The sequence below is a fragment of the Pteropus alecto genome, unplaced genomic scaffold, assembly GCF_000325575.1.
Source record: "Pteropus alecto unplaced genomic scaffold, ASM32557v1 scaffold71, whole genome shotgun sequence".
Classification (NCBI taxonomy): domain Eukaryota; kingdom Metazoa; phylum Chordata; class Mammalia; order Chiroptera; family Pteropodidae; genus Pteropus; species Pteropus alecto.
The window spans coordinates 1562429-1580640 of record NW_006433024.1 but is presented as its reverse complement, the minus strand read 5'-3'; the positions used below and the strand labels follow the sequence as shown (position 1 = coordinate 1580640).

General features: G+C 32.5%; 1 protein-coding gene across 1 annotated transcript in view; it reads right to left on the bottom strand.

Annotated features, from left to right (window-relative positions):
* Window positions 1-18212, bottom strand: part of PRMT3 (protein arginine methyltransferase 3) — a 104334-nt gene that overhangs the window by 8648 nt on the left and 77474 nt on the right. Inside the window, exons 14-15 of the mRNA XM_006907974.3 lie at window positions 5736-5786; window positions 5453-5540 (exon numbers count right to left, since the gene is read on the bottom strand). Of these exons, the coding sequence (XP_006908036.1) occupies window positions 5453-5540; window positions 5736-5786 (139 nt within the window). The remainder of the gene's footprint in view (window positions 1-5452; window positions 5541-5735; window positions 5787-18212) is intronic.

Genomic DNA, 18212 nt, shown 5'->3' with positions numbered 1-18212 from the left:
CTCCACATAGTCATGGTATTGTTCTTTTTATAATATTGCTGGATTCGATATGCTACTATTTTGTTGAGAATTTATGTATCTACACTCATAAGGGATACTGGTCTATAGTTTAATTTTCTTGTACTATCTTTATGTAGTTTTTGGTATTAAGATAATACTGCCCTAATAAAACTAGCTCTCTTCTATATTCTGGAAGAGGCTGTTTAGAACTGGTGTTATTTCTTCTTTTAAGTAGTTGGGAGAATTTGCAATGAAGCAATTTGTGCCTAAAGATTTGATTTATGGAACATTTTTGAGGCTGGCTGCTTGTTTTTGCAAAAAAAAAATTTAATTGGGACACAGTCACAGCTATTCATTTACCTACTGTCCCTCAGAATTTAAGGTGTCTGCAGGTCCCCACTGCTGCCACAGTTATTTCTGCTACCACTGTGGGATTCTCCGGGGGGTGGAGTATGACAGAACAGAGAAAAAGATAAAAAAGAAAAATGGGTATTTCCCCCACTCTTTAAGCATTAGATCCTTTCCCCACTTCTCAAGCTAGAATTACAGGGCTCCTTTGGGAGCTTTCTGTCTGTGCTGACACTCTCTTCTGGGTTTCAGGCTGTCTGGAGTCCGGGCTCAGGGATATTGGAGGAAAACAAATCACGATTTACCACCAGTTCAATGGTACTTCGAATTCTGGTTTTCTTTACCAACTAATCTGGTATTATTTACTTTTCAGAGATCTCAAATAGCTGTTTCATGCATTCTGGTGTCAAAGCTACTTTTGGTGAGTGAGATATGGAATGCACTTACATCATCTCACCTGGGACTAAAATTACTGTGCCTTTAGAGTTAAGTGTGTTTCCTGTAGATAGCATTTAGTTAGATCTTGCTTCTATTCAGTTTATTTCTGCCTTTTAATTGGCATGTCTAGACTATTTGCATTTTTAAACTATTTTTTAACAGTAGTTTTAGGTTTATAGCAAAATGGAGAAGAAATTACAAGAGATTTCCCAAGGATGAACCTATACTGACGACACATCATAATCATTCAAAGTCTACAGCTTAACTTAGGTGTTTTATGTTCTATGAGCTTGGACACATGTATAATGACATATATCCATTATTATAACATCATGCAGAGCATTTTCACTGCCCTAAAAATCCTCTGTGCTCTCTTATTTGTATCCCCCACCCCTGGCAACCACTAATCTTTTTACTATCTCCACAGTTTTGCCTTTTCTAGAATGTCATATAGTTGGAATCACAAAGTATGTAGCTTTTTTAAGATTGGCTTCTTTCACTTACTAATATCTCTTTATGTCTTTTCATGAGTTGATAGTTCATTTCTTTTTAACACTGAATAGTCCATTGTATCGATGTATATAGACCATTCAAATTTAACGTAATTATCAATGTATTTGAATTTAAGTCTACCAACATACCATTTGTTTTCTATTTGTCCATTTGTTTAGGTTCTTATCAAATGGACCATTTTTTTCAGGATTCTGTTTTATCTCCACTACTACATTAACTATATTTTGTGGTTGAATTTAAAATATTTTAGCTGTTGCTCTAAGGTTTACATTGTGCATACTAAATTTATCACAGGTTATCATTAAATTGCTTCATATCCAGTATAAGAACTTTACAATTATTTCTAATAGCTCATTAATTTCTTTTATCATTGCCACTTTATGTCTCCAAACATTTGAAACTCGGGTAAGTTATTATTTTTTGCTTTAGTCAATTATCTTGTAAGAAATTAAAAAATTAGATAATAAAGGCTTTTTTACATACTCATACTTCTACCATTTTTGGCATTTTCCATTCTTTAGTTTAGATCCAAGTTTCCACTTGGTGATATTTTCCTTCCACTTGAAGAACTTACTTTAATATATCATATTGCTGGTCTGCTGAAAATAAATTCTTTCAGTATTTTTCTTCTTGGTAAGTTTTTATTTAGTCTTCATTTTGAAACATATGTATTCTGGATATAAAATCTAGGTTGATAGTTTCTTTTAGCACTTTGAAAATGTTATTTGATTCTTATCTGACTTACCTAATTTCTGATGAGTATTCTGAAGTTATTCTTTCCCTTTGTTCTTCTCTTTATGTTTCCCTTTTCTCTAGTTAATGTTAAAAATTTTAAAATTGTCACTGTTTATCAGCAATTTGTTTATGATGTGCTTTGGTGTTGTTTTCTTTGTGTTGACCCTACTTGGGGTTCACTGAGTTTCTTCCATCTGTGCATTATAGTTTTTATCAAACATGAGAACATTTTGGTCATTATTATTACTTCAAATTTATTTTCTGCCTCCGCCTCCGCCTCCTCTTCCTCCCTTCTTCTTCTTCTTCTCCTCCTCCTCTTCTTCTTCTTCCTTCTTTCTTCTTCAAAAAACTATTATTATATTTAAATTAGAGTGCTTCATATTTTCTGCAGGTTACTATATGTTCATTTAAAAAAAAAACCACCTTTTTTTTCCTTCTCCCTGCTTCACTATGGATACATTTTAATGCTGTATCTTAAAGTTCACTGATCTTTTCTTCTGCCACTAATTCCATCAAATGATATTTTCACTTCAGATACTGTAATTTCCATCTCTACAAGTTCTATTTGGATTTTAAATATCTTCTCATATTCTCCTATGTTCATTTAAAAGTAGTTGTTTCAACTTGCTTGTGTGCTAATCCTATCATTTCTGGGTCTGTTTCTATTGACTGATAGTTTCCTACATTCAGTATTTGACTGAATGCTGGTCATCGTGAATTTTATGTTGTTCAATGTCTGAGTTTTGTTGTTTCCTTTCTTGTCATTAACGTTACTTAAGTTTCAGTTTGTTTCATTTCAAGGATTATTTTTAAGATTGATTAGGACGTATTCAGAGTAGCCTCTATTCTAGGGATACTTTATTCCCACTATGAAGCTATAGTCCTGAAATCTCTACTGAATAGGGTCTTAATGGACTTCCCACTCTAGCTTGTTGAAACTTAAATACCACAGCCCTGTGCAAACTCAGAACTGTTTGGTTCGCAGCTGCCCCAGCTGCTTTGCCTGACCTCAAGCATTTCATCCTCCATATATACATCTTAGTACTCATCTAAAACTCAAGGGGACAAACATCCCATGTAGATTTCTAGGGCTCTTTTTCTTATTAGCATGTCCTCTTCACTACTCTGGCCTACAACTTCTGGCTGCTATTCATCAGTACCACCATCAGAGGCTTTGCTGGGTTAAAAAAAGGGGTGACGTGCTTATATACTTACATGAACCTTTCTTTAACTTCCATAGCTGAAAATCACCACATTTTACTTACTTTGAAATTTTCTTTTTAAATCTTTCCTCAGGATGGACTATTTTAGGGGATTCTACTACTTTGTGATGTATTGGCCTTACTATTTAAATATAAGTACACACACAAAACAAGTGAAAGAAATATAGAATGCAGATAGTGAGGGCAACATCAGAATCACACATCTCCTTCACAGTAGCCTGAATAAGTCGAATCAATTACTCTAAGGATTACTAGGTAAAAAATAGGATTTCAAAATTTTGCTAGCCATCAAAATATTATTTTGTTGTAAATCTGTGGGAGAATTTTCAAATGCTAACTTAAATCTTCCGAGTTAAAAATTAATTACTATTGCCTTTAAAATTCTAGCATTAGGATAACAAAATGGTTATAGTGAAAGCAAAATGGTTATAGTGAAAGCAACATTTTCAACTTTCCAAACATCAATCCGAATACCAGAGCTACACAACAACAAAACAAACAAAAAATGAGGAAGTGAAAGGATTTCATTTGTGTTTGCTTGATTTCAGTTTTGCTGTGCTCAAGCTTTCTGGAGAAAGAAAAAATGAAAATATCAAGGTTTTATTTCCACAGCATTACAACCTCAAAGTGAAAAAAACAACAAGGTGCTGCTTTACTTTAATAGTGTTTATCTGCATCTACTTAATTCAATTTATGTATCAAGAGTGAGATCAAAACTATATTAGAATTTTATGAAATATTTTAAACATACAGAGAATAATATAATGACTACCTGGGACCCACTGCTCAGCTTTGTCAAATATTAACATTCTCCCATCGTTCCTTCAATTTTTAAAAGAAATAGTTCAGATACGGGACACTGAACCCCCTTTGCAGCCTTTCCTGATCCTATCTCTATCCTTCTCTAGAGGTAACCACTATGCTGTACTCAGCGGTTCTCATTCTAAAGCATTGCTCTTCCTTTTACTATGTGTGTGTATGTATAGTTGTTTTATATGTTTTTAAACTTCACATAAACAGTATATTGTAGGAATAATTCTTCATCTTTTATTCAATGTTGCTTGTTAATAGACATACGTATATGATTTATTTTATTTGCTATATTTTATTGTAGGCCAACTACCATATTTATCTATCTTCTGTTGATGGACATTAAAGTTGCTTCCAGTTTTTCACTTCTACAGACTATACTGTTGTGAAGTTTCTTGTACACAGGCTGTGGGAGAGATTGTTCAGAATATATGCCTAGGAAAAAAACGGTGGGTTATAGGGATGGTACATCTATACTTAACTTGATGGTATCTAAACTGTTCTCTAAAGCTGTTGTACCAATTAAGACTACCAGCAAAAGAGTATGTTATATTTGTCTACATTATTGGCCAGCACTCGTCACTGTTAAATCTTATGTATTCTTATAGTTTTAATTATCTTTTCCCTGAGTTACTAATGATGTTGAATATCTTTTCATCGAGGTTTGTTATACATTGAGCTTTCCTACAGTAAAGGTGACAAGAAAACTTAGATGTAATAAAAAGTTAAAAAAAAAAAGTTCCATAATTAAATTCTAACTTTTGGAATTTAGTATAGTATAGCATGAAATAACTATGGATACTCATATAAGTGAACAATCAATGAAGCACACAACAAAGGAATGTAGAAGTGACCAGGCCTTGAAAACTGTGTTACTATTTGAGGAGGTGAGACAGTGGAGTTCATTCTAGACAAATATATTTTTAATATCATAATTACTGAATGACAGTCTCTGTAATTTATACTTTACTTACCTCTATTGGCAATTTTTCTCTTTAGTCACTTGGAAAATGAAACTATTTTCTTTTGATTATATTTACGACTTAGTAAACACTAGTTACTAAGAAAGAAAAGTTTAAAGAAAAGTTTTCTGAATTATTCTGTGGTACTCAAAATAAGAGCTACATAATATGTAACACACATTTGAACTGGCAGAAATTGGATGTAAATCAAAGTTTTATTTTAAATTACTTCTTTAATGAAATAATATGCCATCTAAAATTTATGTAGATGGTAAGCACTAAGAACATTTTATCTTAGCATCTGTTATACTGCTTCAAATACAGTGGGCATATAAAAAGTGGTTGTAGAATGAATAAATATTGTTTACTTCAGAATGAATGACATTCAAGACATTCCCCCCATGCTTCACTTTTCTCTCTCACCTGCTTTAACTGAAAATGGCTTTTCCAATAGAAATATTGTTTGTTTCCAGTGTGTTGTGGTGCTCTGGGGGCCCGTAGAAAACAAGACCTGCATTGGTAGAGTTTGAGAGTATCTGATGAAGTACAGATTTTTAATATCATGGTACATTAATTTACTACATCAAATATAAGCTTCAATTGCTTACAATAGCAAAATGCTTAGGATCAAACACCTTGGGGCACAAAAATAAAATATAGTGTATTTCACATAATTAATTCTTATGAGACAACTCATGATACTTACTCTGTTGCGGCAATTCTTCTCAAAATATATATCAAAGTAGCCAGCAATTGCCTGTTTAAAAAAAAAAGGAAAGGAACACAAATAACTATTAAACTAATTACATGACATAATTAGTTATTCAGTCTTTTAAAACGTGGCAAATATAAAACAATTTCAAAGACAAATACCTCTTAAACTTATGGCAGGTCACTATTTATCCTAGAAAAGATGTTATAAGTAAAAGTTAAGTAATATAGTTTGGCTTTCCCCCACAGAAACTATATAAAATAAGGGTAATAAGGCTAATCAAATAATCAATATGTTTTATTAGAGAAATGACCACGGTAGACTACTTTGAAAGTTACATGGAGAGAGAGAGAAGCTGAGCCGGCCCCTAGCTGACCCAGACTCTCTCACTTATATGCTGCCATGCAAGTTAAGCCATCTTGGACCCTCCAATTCTAGTCAAGCCTCCAGACAACGTCAGCAGCTTAAGAGACTCCAGAAAAGACCAGCAGAAGAACTAATAGATAAGTCCAGCCTAGACTACAGAATCGGAAACAAATCCAAATGATTGAGACTTTAAATCACTAAGTTTTAGGGTAGTTCAGTACACAGCAATAAGTAACTAAAACATACTCTTTATACAATGACAACTCATTTAACTTTCTTCTGATATTGTGCATCCAATTTTAAAGCAAAGTACTATGAATGTTTTTGCAATGAGATCAATGGAATATTTGAATGTTACTTTTTCTTCTGAAAATGAAAATGAATAATAGTACTCAAGTGAAACTTATGGCTAAGCAATACTCAAAGGAGAAACTTCAAAGTAACTCTAAGGGTTACTGTGATATGAAAAAGTCTCTACAAAAAATTAGCATATTCAGATATATAATTTTCATTCATTTTTGTTTAAAATTTAAATGATACCACTTCTTTTTCTTTCACTAACGGGACTAGCTTGACTTAATATCTTTTTAAAACTGGCATTAAATAAAGCTTATAAAGTATTAAAAATAGGACACTGATTATTGAAAAATCACTACAAAGCTAATATGTGTACTCTGCTGCTTTTGTTGAGAATGTGAAGTTTTATTGATCTGTAGGGTCAATATAGACTGAATCCAAACCAAACTCAATATTTAATCTTAAGGTTCTTTATACTTTAGATACCAAAAGAGAAGTGAAATACTATATAATTCTGTCAAATAGAATTATAAAGCGATGGAGTAGTCAGCTATAGATTGTTATAGAAAACCACAGCTAATGAGAACATTCTAAAACACAACTTTTTTTCAGTTGATTTCCTGATACCTCTCCATTGACTAATTTAACTGTTTTCTTAAGTTTTTTCCTGTTTGTCTATCTTGTTCACCACTATATCCTTAGTGCCCAAAGCAGTGCCTGGCTCATAGTACACGATTAGCATCTGCTGAGTGAATGTCCTATGGTATAGAATTCTATTACGGTTCTTAATATCCTACAATTTAGGTAGTTTGCCCTATCAAACTGCAATTTATTTAGGAGCAAAGCCTATGTCTAATTTATATTTCCATGCCTTTTACCTGGCACAAGTCTGTTATATAGTAGATTCTCAATAAATTTTAGCTAAATTAACTTTTAAGCCTTCAGTTTCTTAAATATAGCAAGCCTCATTACATAGTCAATACACTTTATAAAGTAACTGAATAACTAACAGATGGAACAACTATCAACTATGAAAAAATTGGAGAGCATGGGCCATATATGGGGAGGAGAGAGCTAGTGAAGAGGATCCCTTAATTCTTTGTATGAAGCTGCACAAGTCTCAGCCTAACTCCTGAACTATGTAGCTCAGATTAGATCCAAACCAAAATCACAAAGTCTCAGAGAACTGAACTAAAACCTGAATCACTGGCATAAGTCTCAGGATTAACTCCTGAAAAAAAAGTGTGTGAAGAAAACCCAAATCAAGTAAAGGCTTAGAGACTAAAGTGAGATTTGAAAAACCTGTACAAGTCTCAGACTAATTCCTAAAGTGTGTATGTGCAAGAAAGACCCAAAACAGAATGAAACAGATTTGAACCACTGTCTGCCCAGATACTGCTGACAGAACTTATGTTATGAGTTGACTGCGTGCTAACACCAAACGTCAACATTCTCCAAACAATTACAACCGAAAATCCACACAACATAATATGCACAACATCTAGGATGTAATCCAAAATTACTCAACTTACAGAGAAGTAGGAAAATGTAACCAACTCTCAAAAGAAAAGACAATCAAAAGACAGACGCTGGTACTATCAGACGAGACATTAAAACAGAAATTATAACTGTAATAGAAATTAGGAAATAGAAAACACATTGCAATGAATCAATATATGAGAATTCTCAGTAGAGAACTAGAAACTATTAAAAAATGGAAATTTCAGAATTGAAAAATGTAATAATAACTGAAAACAAAAAACTCCCTGGGCTGAATTGCAGAAGACGATGACCAAAAAAAAAAAAAAAAAAAAGTAGCAGCGAATCTGAAGATAGATCAATCAAAATTATCTAATTTGAAAAACCGAGGAGGAAAAGCCTGAAATAAAATGCACGGAGCCTCAGGGACCTGTATCTAACATATGTGTAACTGGAGGTCAAGAATGAAAATAAAAAGCTACTGAAGCAGAAAAAACCTTTCGAAATTCTATATCCAACAAAAAATACTCGTCAGGAATAAAAGTAAAATAAAGACATTTTCAAATAAAGAAAAACTAAAATAATTCACTGTCAATGGAGTTTTTTAGAAGACATTTTAAAGGAAGTTCTTCAGGCTAACAGGTAATAATGCTAGAAGGAAACCTGAAACATCAGAGATCACAGAAGAACAACAGAAATGATAGTTGCGTAAATATAAAAACTACCTTTTCCTTGGAATTCCTTTACAATACTTACGGCTGTTTAAGGCAAAAATTATAACATCATTTTGGGTAGGGTTCAATGTTTGCACATGTAACCATAAAGATCAGTGCAGGAAGTAGGAGGGTAGGAGGGAGGAAGAGTGAAATTCCCACCAATACATACAAGTATTTATAAAATTTGGAACTGAAGAAGGCTTTTTCAGCCCCACACACAAGGCAGAAACTTAATCTAAGGGAAACTAAAAATTTTAGTATCTAAACTAAAAGACAACCAATCTGAGAATATTTGTGATATATAAATAAAACAAATGGTCATTTGTTCTTTGTACATTAAACTACTACAAATTAGTAAGACTACAATATGACAAAATAAATTAAGAAAAGACAAGGCAGGAACTTTATAAAAGAAAAATCAAATAATTAATAAGCGTTTGAAAAAAAATGTTTGACCTACTTAGAAAAAATAAATTAAAACAACCAGATATAATTTTCCTTGATCATGTTAGGGAAAACACTTTTTAAATGATAATATCCACAGTTTGGTGAGCAATGTGGCATTCATGTTGGGAAAATAAACTGAAATAATCTTTCTAGAGGGAACTTAGCAATATATATTAAAAGACAAAACATTTGTATTAAAAAGAAGCCAGACATGAAACAGTACACACACTATGATTCCATTTATATATCAAAAATTCAAAAACAGCAAAACTTAAAGTGTTGTAAGTCAGTATAGTAGTTACTCTTGCAATAGGGGTAGAAACTAGAACGGGTAACATGGTGGGCTCCTGGTTGCTGGTACTATTGTTTCTTAAACTGAGTGCTGGGTATGTGGTGATATTCATTCTAGGCAATTTTATCAAACTATGCTTTTGATTTGTGTGCCCTTCTGTTTTGTAAGTGTATGTTATGCGCGCAATTAAAATGTTTACATAATGTACATACTCACTGACCTATGTATTCTAAAATTATTCTATGTAAATTATTAAGAATGCTTGCAGCTATTTAGCCACAAAAGTCAATTTTAGCTCAAATTCTCAACAATAGGTGCGGTAATAAATCATAATACTTCCATATAATAGAATACCATTTTGGCCATCAAAAGTAATCTTGTAGATAAATACTGATTGATAAGCTATTTTTAATAATACTTGAATTAAATGATCTGCAGCATTGAATGGAGAGGCATTCAATTCAAGCATTACCTTTGTATCAGTTCCGACAGTGACCCCCAAATCATTCCTCTTTCTAATCTCAAGGGCTAACACAATGTCTAATATATAGGAAAAACTAAATGAATTTGAAAAAAAATGTATCCCTAAATAGTATTTCTACAAAAATGACATTTTCCAATAAAAGAGATCAGCAAATGCAAACTGAAAGCAGAATGTAGAGAAGATGTAAATGAAATGGTCATAGTAGTAAGAAATTGCCAAACTATATGAAAACATTAAGACTTTTAATGATTTTAGTAACTGGGTTTCGTTAAGGAGGGGTTTACTTTATAATTATTTGTTAAGGTACACATATGTTATGTTTTATGTACTCTTTACATTGTTACTAAAAAATAAAAAAGTAGAAAAAAATCCTAGTAAGCTAACAAAACTTTTTGTGAAAACAGATTCAGGTTTAAAAGAAGCTCTTATAACATTATCAGATAATGTTACCTGAGTCTGAAATGTATAGCATACATGAACTTAAACATCATACATTTAACTCTGGTAAAAACAGATTGGCAATATTAATATAGTAGAACAATTACAGTATTTATATTATAGACTATATAATGATGAGGAGAGACTGATACATGAGTTTACAACAAAATTTAAAAATAAAAATAAAAATATTTGAGAATAAATGATATTTTAGAACTGTCTTCCAATTCCCAAATCCAATTATCTATGAAATTTACTTAAAAACAAACAAACAAATAAAAGCTAACCCTCCTTCAAACCTCCAAAAATACAGTGGAAAAAAAAAATACTGGGTAGTTTGGGGTAACCAAATAACAATTTATAAGCCTCAAGGCAAATAAATAAATAGGAAAAAAAAAATAAAAAATGAAAGATGTAATTAATTCTGGTTATGGGAAGTCACCAAAGATCCCTGACAAAATCTGAAATCACATCTGTTTTATAGTTCCCTTTGAAAGGCAGCATAGTACCTTCAACTCCTCATGCAGATTTACCATCCTAATGCTGTTTGGTTGAGGGTAATATTAAAATCATTTCCACAACACACATTAAGCAGAAGCATGAGGAGCTGCTACAGAGAAATTCACCTGGGATTAAAAATTATGAGCAGATAATCTACTCATCATATAGTTAGCATTCACATAACTGAGAAAGTAGAATACTCTTCCTCTGAAAAACCAAAGAAAATTTCTGTTTAAAAATGGGTATCCTCAAACACAAGTAAGGCCAAGAATGCCCCTCAAAGGGAAAGGGCATTATTTTTTCTTTATAAGTAATCTTTAATGATTAAAACAGACATTAGAAAAAAAAAAAACACCTTAAACTTGAAATAGTCATATAAACCAACTGAAATATGAGTAGTATATTTATTTCTGCAAAGCCATTATAACCAAATATGTCAACTGATTTGGGGACACTATGTTGCTGCAGAATATAAATATGCCATTTTTTTTTTCATTTTTAATTTCACTACCTGTTACCATCACTTTAATAGGCTATCTCTAGATCTTTTAAATGTTAATTTCAAGGAATTTATCCTCTCTCTGTGGAAGTCATTCAAATATAAGAAAACAACCACCATAGGAAATTGAAAATGAAAACTAATAGGCAATGGTAATAAATAACTGTAGCACAGCTTGACATGTGCTTGAAAAAGATCAGATATGTTAGAAAGCCTGACCACAGAATAAATTCCTCTTTTGTTCCACATATATATCTTGTCAGGGGCAAAGAGAACTGCTAAGAAAAAAAAAAAAAGCATCAAAATCAAATATCAATGGCAGCTAAATTAATCTGCAAGGCAAGGTCACATTAAATAAATAAAATTGCACTGAATTATACCACAGTCAGAAAAACTGTAGTTACAAATTCCCTTAGACTGAGAGAAGGGAGACTGAGTAGTAATTAAGAAGAAAAACAATGACAGAAAACAGAATGAAAGGAAAACATATGCATACAGTACATTTCTGGGATAGTTTGATCATGCTTGTAATTTGATGAGAATCATTCACAATAACTTTGAAGAACAGGAAACTCTAATACAGGCATGTAGCTTTATTGTGCATCTTAAATACTCCTAAGCGTTAGAATATAGTTTCAGAATGCACTGTTTGTCTCTGCAGATTTCACAAAAAGAGAATAACACAGCATTTGTAAAATGAATCATTTAAAAGTCTGTTCTAAGCCATATTTTGCTTGTTTATCTCATACATATAAAGCTGGATGCAGTTCATTTTATACATGCTCATCTGAAAAACAATGACGAATAAAAATGAATTACTTTCTCATGTATTTTAGTGTTTTGACTTTTTTTAAAGAGGACATATCATGTGTGTATGTAACAGGATAGCAGCCAATGAAGTAAGATCAGACTAGACCTTATGAGGAAGAGGAAATTAAAAATTATCATTATCACTATCACCTGCAGGGAGTAATTTATCATTTCTGTTCTTCATTGGTATCATGTTCCAACAGCGTGTGGTTACAGCAGATACAATTAGGCAGCTGTCCACAGAAGTAGGAGGATAATGTGCTTTTGATGGAGTTTATCCAAGCATGGAGATAGAGTGCTTGTAATCCATGCAGCAGAATCACTATAACAAAAATACAACTCATTTTTTGTTGGAGTATTTCTTTCAAAATCTTAATTTAGAATTTAAAAAGCCAACTTATGAATCTAAAGCAAGTAAAGGAAGAGTAAGAAGATAATGCATGAAAATTATTATAGCTTACATCACTGTATATGAACCAATCAGTTGAAAATACAAACAAAAGCCATACAAGCTGCTGCAGAGAGTATGAACTCTGCTAGTGATAACTGGTATTTTAACTAAGACAACATAATCAACAAATATGAAAATTATATATTATGATTGTTTCTCAGTATTAACTACACCTTAAATTATGGACTCTTTCTTCTTCAATTAATTTTCTATTTTATCCCAAGAGAAAAATTGCGTCTTTTCTTTCATGATTCCTCTAGGGAAGAATATACATTAAGTCCATATATTTCTCAAGGGATATTGTCAAATTGAGCAGTTAGAAACAGAACAAGCAATATGGGAAGTAGCAAAACAGATAATAGGTCTAAAAATATTTCAAAAGGTACTTTTACTAAAAACTTCAATATAATTAATTTTTTATCTACTTGAAATATTCTCAGATTATAACTGAAACTCCTTTTAAATTTACTCAGATCACTCTCTTGTAATTTCAAAATTGCTTATTATGGTGATTTTAGGGAGCAGAAGAGATCACCTCCTCGGAGTCTAAAACATAAATACTGACATTTCATAAAGTGATACCTTCCGTGCCTTAACTGCTCTACATTTCTTCCTAGCTATAAACACAACATATTGTTTTACACATTCAATATTCATTGAGATTTACCAATATCTTCACTTTTTAAAAACCTTTTAAAGTATAATATATATGTCAAAATTTTACACATAAGTGTACATTATAGTGAATTTTCAAACAGAATACAGCTGTGAAACCGACACTCACATCAAGAAATAGAACATCCAGCACCCGAGTAATTCCTTTAATCCTAGGCACCCCCACAGCATATCTACTATCCTGATTTCTCCCCCCTCCCAGCTTTACTGAGATGTAAATGACACATTATATTGTGTGAATTTAAAATGTAGAATGTATTGATTTAATACATATATATCGCAAAATGATTACCACTATAGTGTTAGCTAGCACCGTCATCACATCACATAATTATCAGTTCTTTTTTGTGGTGAGAACATTTAAGATCTACTCTCTTGGCAACTTTCAAGTATATAATATAGTATCATTAACTATAATCACCATATATACATTAAATCCCAGAACTTATTTAACTTATAACTAGAAGTTTGTAACCTTTGACTAATATCTCCCAATTTCCCCCAGACACAGGTAACCACTATTTTATTGTTTCTATGAGTTTGGCTTTTTTAGATTCCACATATGATAGCATACAGTATTTGTCCTTCTTTCTTTGATTTATTTCACTTAGCATAATGCTTTCAAGGTCCAACCTTGTCACGAATGGCATGATTTCCTTTTTACGACTGAATAATATACCATTTTATATGTATATATAATATGCATATATATGTATATACGTGTAAAGATATCTATATGTGTATATCTATTTATCTCAATTCTTTATCCATTCATCTGTTGATGGATACTTAGGCTGTCTCCATATCTTGGCTATTATGAATAATGCTACAATGAACATGGGGGTACAGATATCTCTCCAAGATCCCTTTTTTTATTTCCTCTAGATATATACCCAAAGTGGGATTGCTGGATCATATGGCAGTTCTACTTTTAATTTTTTGAGGCACCTCCATCCTCTTTTCCACAGTTGCTGTTTTAGTTTACATTCCCACCAACAGCGTGAAAGGGTTCCTTTTTCTCCAATCCTCACCAACACCAGTTATCTTACTACTATCCTGATTTCTAAGAGCAGATTAATTTGTTATAATATACTGCAACATAAATGGAATCATTCATCCTGTAGTCTTTTGTGCCCAGCTAACTTTCCTTACTATTGGTTTTGAGATTCACTTATGTTGCTGTATATTACCTAAACTGTTATCCTGCTGTAAGGTATATGTGACTAAGCAATTTACTTATCTAGTGTAGTATTGACAGGCATTAAGTAGTTTTAAGTTGAAGCTTTTATGAATAGTGCTATGAACATTCTTTCATGACCATGTCTTTTCATGAACATATGTACTCACTGCTGTTGGGTACATACCTAAGAGTGGAACTACTGGGATGTGCATATTTACCACTTTTGTTAATTTAAATTTTTTCTTGTATTTCTGGCCTTCAGTGATCATTTTCAATTTGCCTGGATACCTGTTAGTATTTCCTTTAGTAGAGTTTCTGGGACAAATTATTTGTTCATCTGAAATGTCTTTATTACAGCTTCATTCTTAAAAGATATTTTAGTTGGGTAAAAATCAGCGTTGGCAGTTATTTTCTTTCAGCAAATTGAGGATTGTCACCAATGAACCACCTTCTGTCTTTCTGATTCTATTGCCCCTATTGAGGACTCATCTACCAATCTATTTACTATTTCCTCTGAAGATGATTCCAATGCTCTACTCACAGCCTCAATGACTACTTTTAAATTTTCTCCTTGGTTTCTACTTGGTTACTAGGTTGTATCTAGATGTGGATTTCTTCTCCTTCTTTTAAATTGAGATATAATTCACATTCCATAAAAATTGTCTTAATAAAGCTGTGTAATTTAATGTGTTTTTTTTTTAGTATATTCAGAGTTGTGCAACAATCACTACAATCTAATTTCAGAACATTTTTATTATCCCAAAAAGAAACCTTTTTTCCAATCTTCCTCTCACAACTGCCCTGTCTACAGATTTGCCTATTTTGAACATTTTCTATAAATGGAATCCTTTTGTGGCTGGCCTCTTTCACGTAGCCTGATGTTTTCAAGGTTCACCCATGATGCGGCATGTATTAGTACTTCATTCTGTTTCATGGCCAGATATTTCATTGTATAGAACATTTTACTTATTCATTCTTCAGGTGACAGACATCTGGATTACTTTTACTTTTTAGCTATCATGAATAATGCATAAGGATGTGGACATATGTTTTCATTTCTTTTGAATACATACCTAGAAGTAAATGGATTTTAAAATTAATCCTACTCAGGTTATTCTATGCTTCTTGAATTGTAGCTCATTGTCTTTCATTTGTTTTAGAAAATTCTCAGCCATTATCTCTTCAAATATTATTTGAAATATTTCATCTCCTTTCTTTTGGGACTCTCTTTTAAACATAAATTAGAACTTTTCTTGTATCCTCTATATCTCTTGTCCTTGCCAATGCCTTATCCTTCTACCTCTGTGTTTCCTTCTGGATATTTCCTCCTAATCTAAAATCCCAGTTCAATAATCCTCTCTGCACTACAGTGTTAAGATCTGCTGCTAAACTCATCTTTAGTTCAGTTTTGGAATATCTGTTTAGTTCTTTTTCAAATCTGCTATTTTTTAAATGTTTGCAATACATTTATTTGAAATTGATGATTTCTTTTGTCTTTGAACCCAGTAAGCACAGTTATTATAAAGTCTATATCTGATATATCTAATACCTGGAGCACCTGGAGCTCTGTTTTTATTGCCTACTATTATAGCTGGTTCTTGATTTATGCTGTCTTGTGTCCTTGTGTGACTGATTACCTTTGATTATGTTCTAAACATTATATTTGAAAACCTGTTTGTAGAAATCATTTCAAACCTATAACAATAAACTTCTAGAAAGAATTTGTTTCCGGAGGGAACCTGGGGGAGCTAACAAAAACCAAGATCATCTTAATCTAATAATGGGGTTTAGTAGAGCTTACGGCTTAAAACTGAAAACTATTTTCTGGATCACCCAGATGATTTAAAGCTGGGCTACAGTCCATGCAAGGGCTCATTTACTTGTGTTTTACCCTATTTTTAGGTGTGGTCTTTCAGGGTCTCAATGAAAAGCATTGGAAAATTATAAGGGCCCCATTTTTTGTATTCCTATCCACCTGATGCTATCAAAACGGCTATACAAGTCTTTTAGCTATTTCCTCTGAATTGGTAAATGCCTATAGGGCAAAAGCAGTCCCTAATGTCAGTCTCATTCTTTGGATTTCCTCCTTCTCTAAGTCTTGACTACCTTCAAACAGATAATATTTTATATATTTTTAGCTCTTACAGTTGTTCTCAGCAAAAGGGTTATTATATTTTATATAGTCCACCACTACAGAAGCCCGATTCCTTACTGTACTGTTTTTTCCCTCTACCTAAGGCCAGCCCCCTGCCTATTACACTCTCTTCCATTCTCTAAACCAGTTCCTTCTCACTTGTTATGTCTCAGTTCAAATGCTACTTCTTCTGGGCAGTTTTCCTTAATACCACAGAGTAGATTCTAATACATCCACTAAATGTTCCTGCATTCCCTGTAATAACACTGTATTCATAATTCTTTTTGTTCCATTTCTTTTGTACAATTGTAGAACCCTATATAGATTCTTAAGGGCAATCTCACTGTACCTGTGTTCACCTCCGAGCATAATGCCTGGGCATTCTACCTAAACAGTGAAAACAACTATGTAGTTACAAAGGCATGAAATAACCTAGAATGTTCAGAGACTACAAGAAAGGTTTGTTAATTGAATGAACAAATAAATGAACGATGAAGTGATATAATATGTGCAAAAGAAAACCATGATGTTTTACTTATATTATAATGTCCTATTCTTTTCATTCAAAACTGATATTAGATGTCAGCTACTTTAGAGAACTATTTCCTGATGTCTGTACCAACAACAATTAATCACTCCCCATTAACTTGGTACATTTGATATTAGGAAGGCTTTCAGGAAGAAGTCATACCTAAGGTAAATCCTTAAATGTGAAAAGAATTATAAAGGAAAAGTGAGTAAGAGGGTGTCAGGCCAAGGGTATCTTTTATATGCTTCCACTATTAAATTCTAGTATAGAGCACCGTATTACAATTATCTATTTATATAGCCTCTCCTACTAAATGAGGTCTCTGGAGTCAGAGACTACATTCTTTGTATTCACAGTGCTCAATATGAAAGCTAATACATAGGACTAGTACTCAATACATGTTGCTTGAATAAAAAGTCATCCTGAAAAGTTTTTTTTTCCCCTGTGCTTGACACTTAAAACCCATGGCTTCCCTAGATTTCTCTCTTCCTGCTTCCTGACACATCATGTTTCTCACTACTTGGCATCAACACTTATGTTTCCTTATATTCCATTTTTCATGCTGTTTTCTAAAGTTCCTAAAAATTACTCACATAAGGGCTCTATTGGCCCATTCCTAGTTACTTAAAAGGCAGAAAGTACTATCAATGATAAGTAAACATTATATTTTTAAGAAACAGCAGATTTATTGAATTTAAAAATCAAAACAGAACAAAAAAGGAATTAATTTTTTGACTGCTGCAGAGGTTTAAAACTGAACACTATTAAAATTCCTAACCTCGAATAGCCATAGCAATCTTGAGAAAGAAAAACAAAGTTGGAGATATCACACTACCTTATATCAAACTATATTACAAGGCTACAGTAATCAAAACAGCATGGTACTAGCATAAAAAAAAAAAGATACATTGACCAATGGAACAGAATAGAGAGCCCAGAAATAAATCCACGCCTATACGCTCACTTAATATATGACAAAGGAGGTAAGAATATACAATGGGGTAAAGACAGTCTCTTCAAAAAATGGTGTTGGGAAAATTGTACAGATATATGCAAAAAAATAAGCTGGACCATCTTCTTACACCGTATACAAGAATTGACTCAAAATGGATTAAAGACTTAAATGTAAGACCCGAAACCATAAAACTTCTAGAAGAAAACATAGGCAGTCAA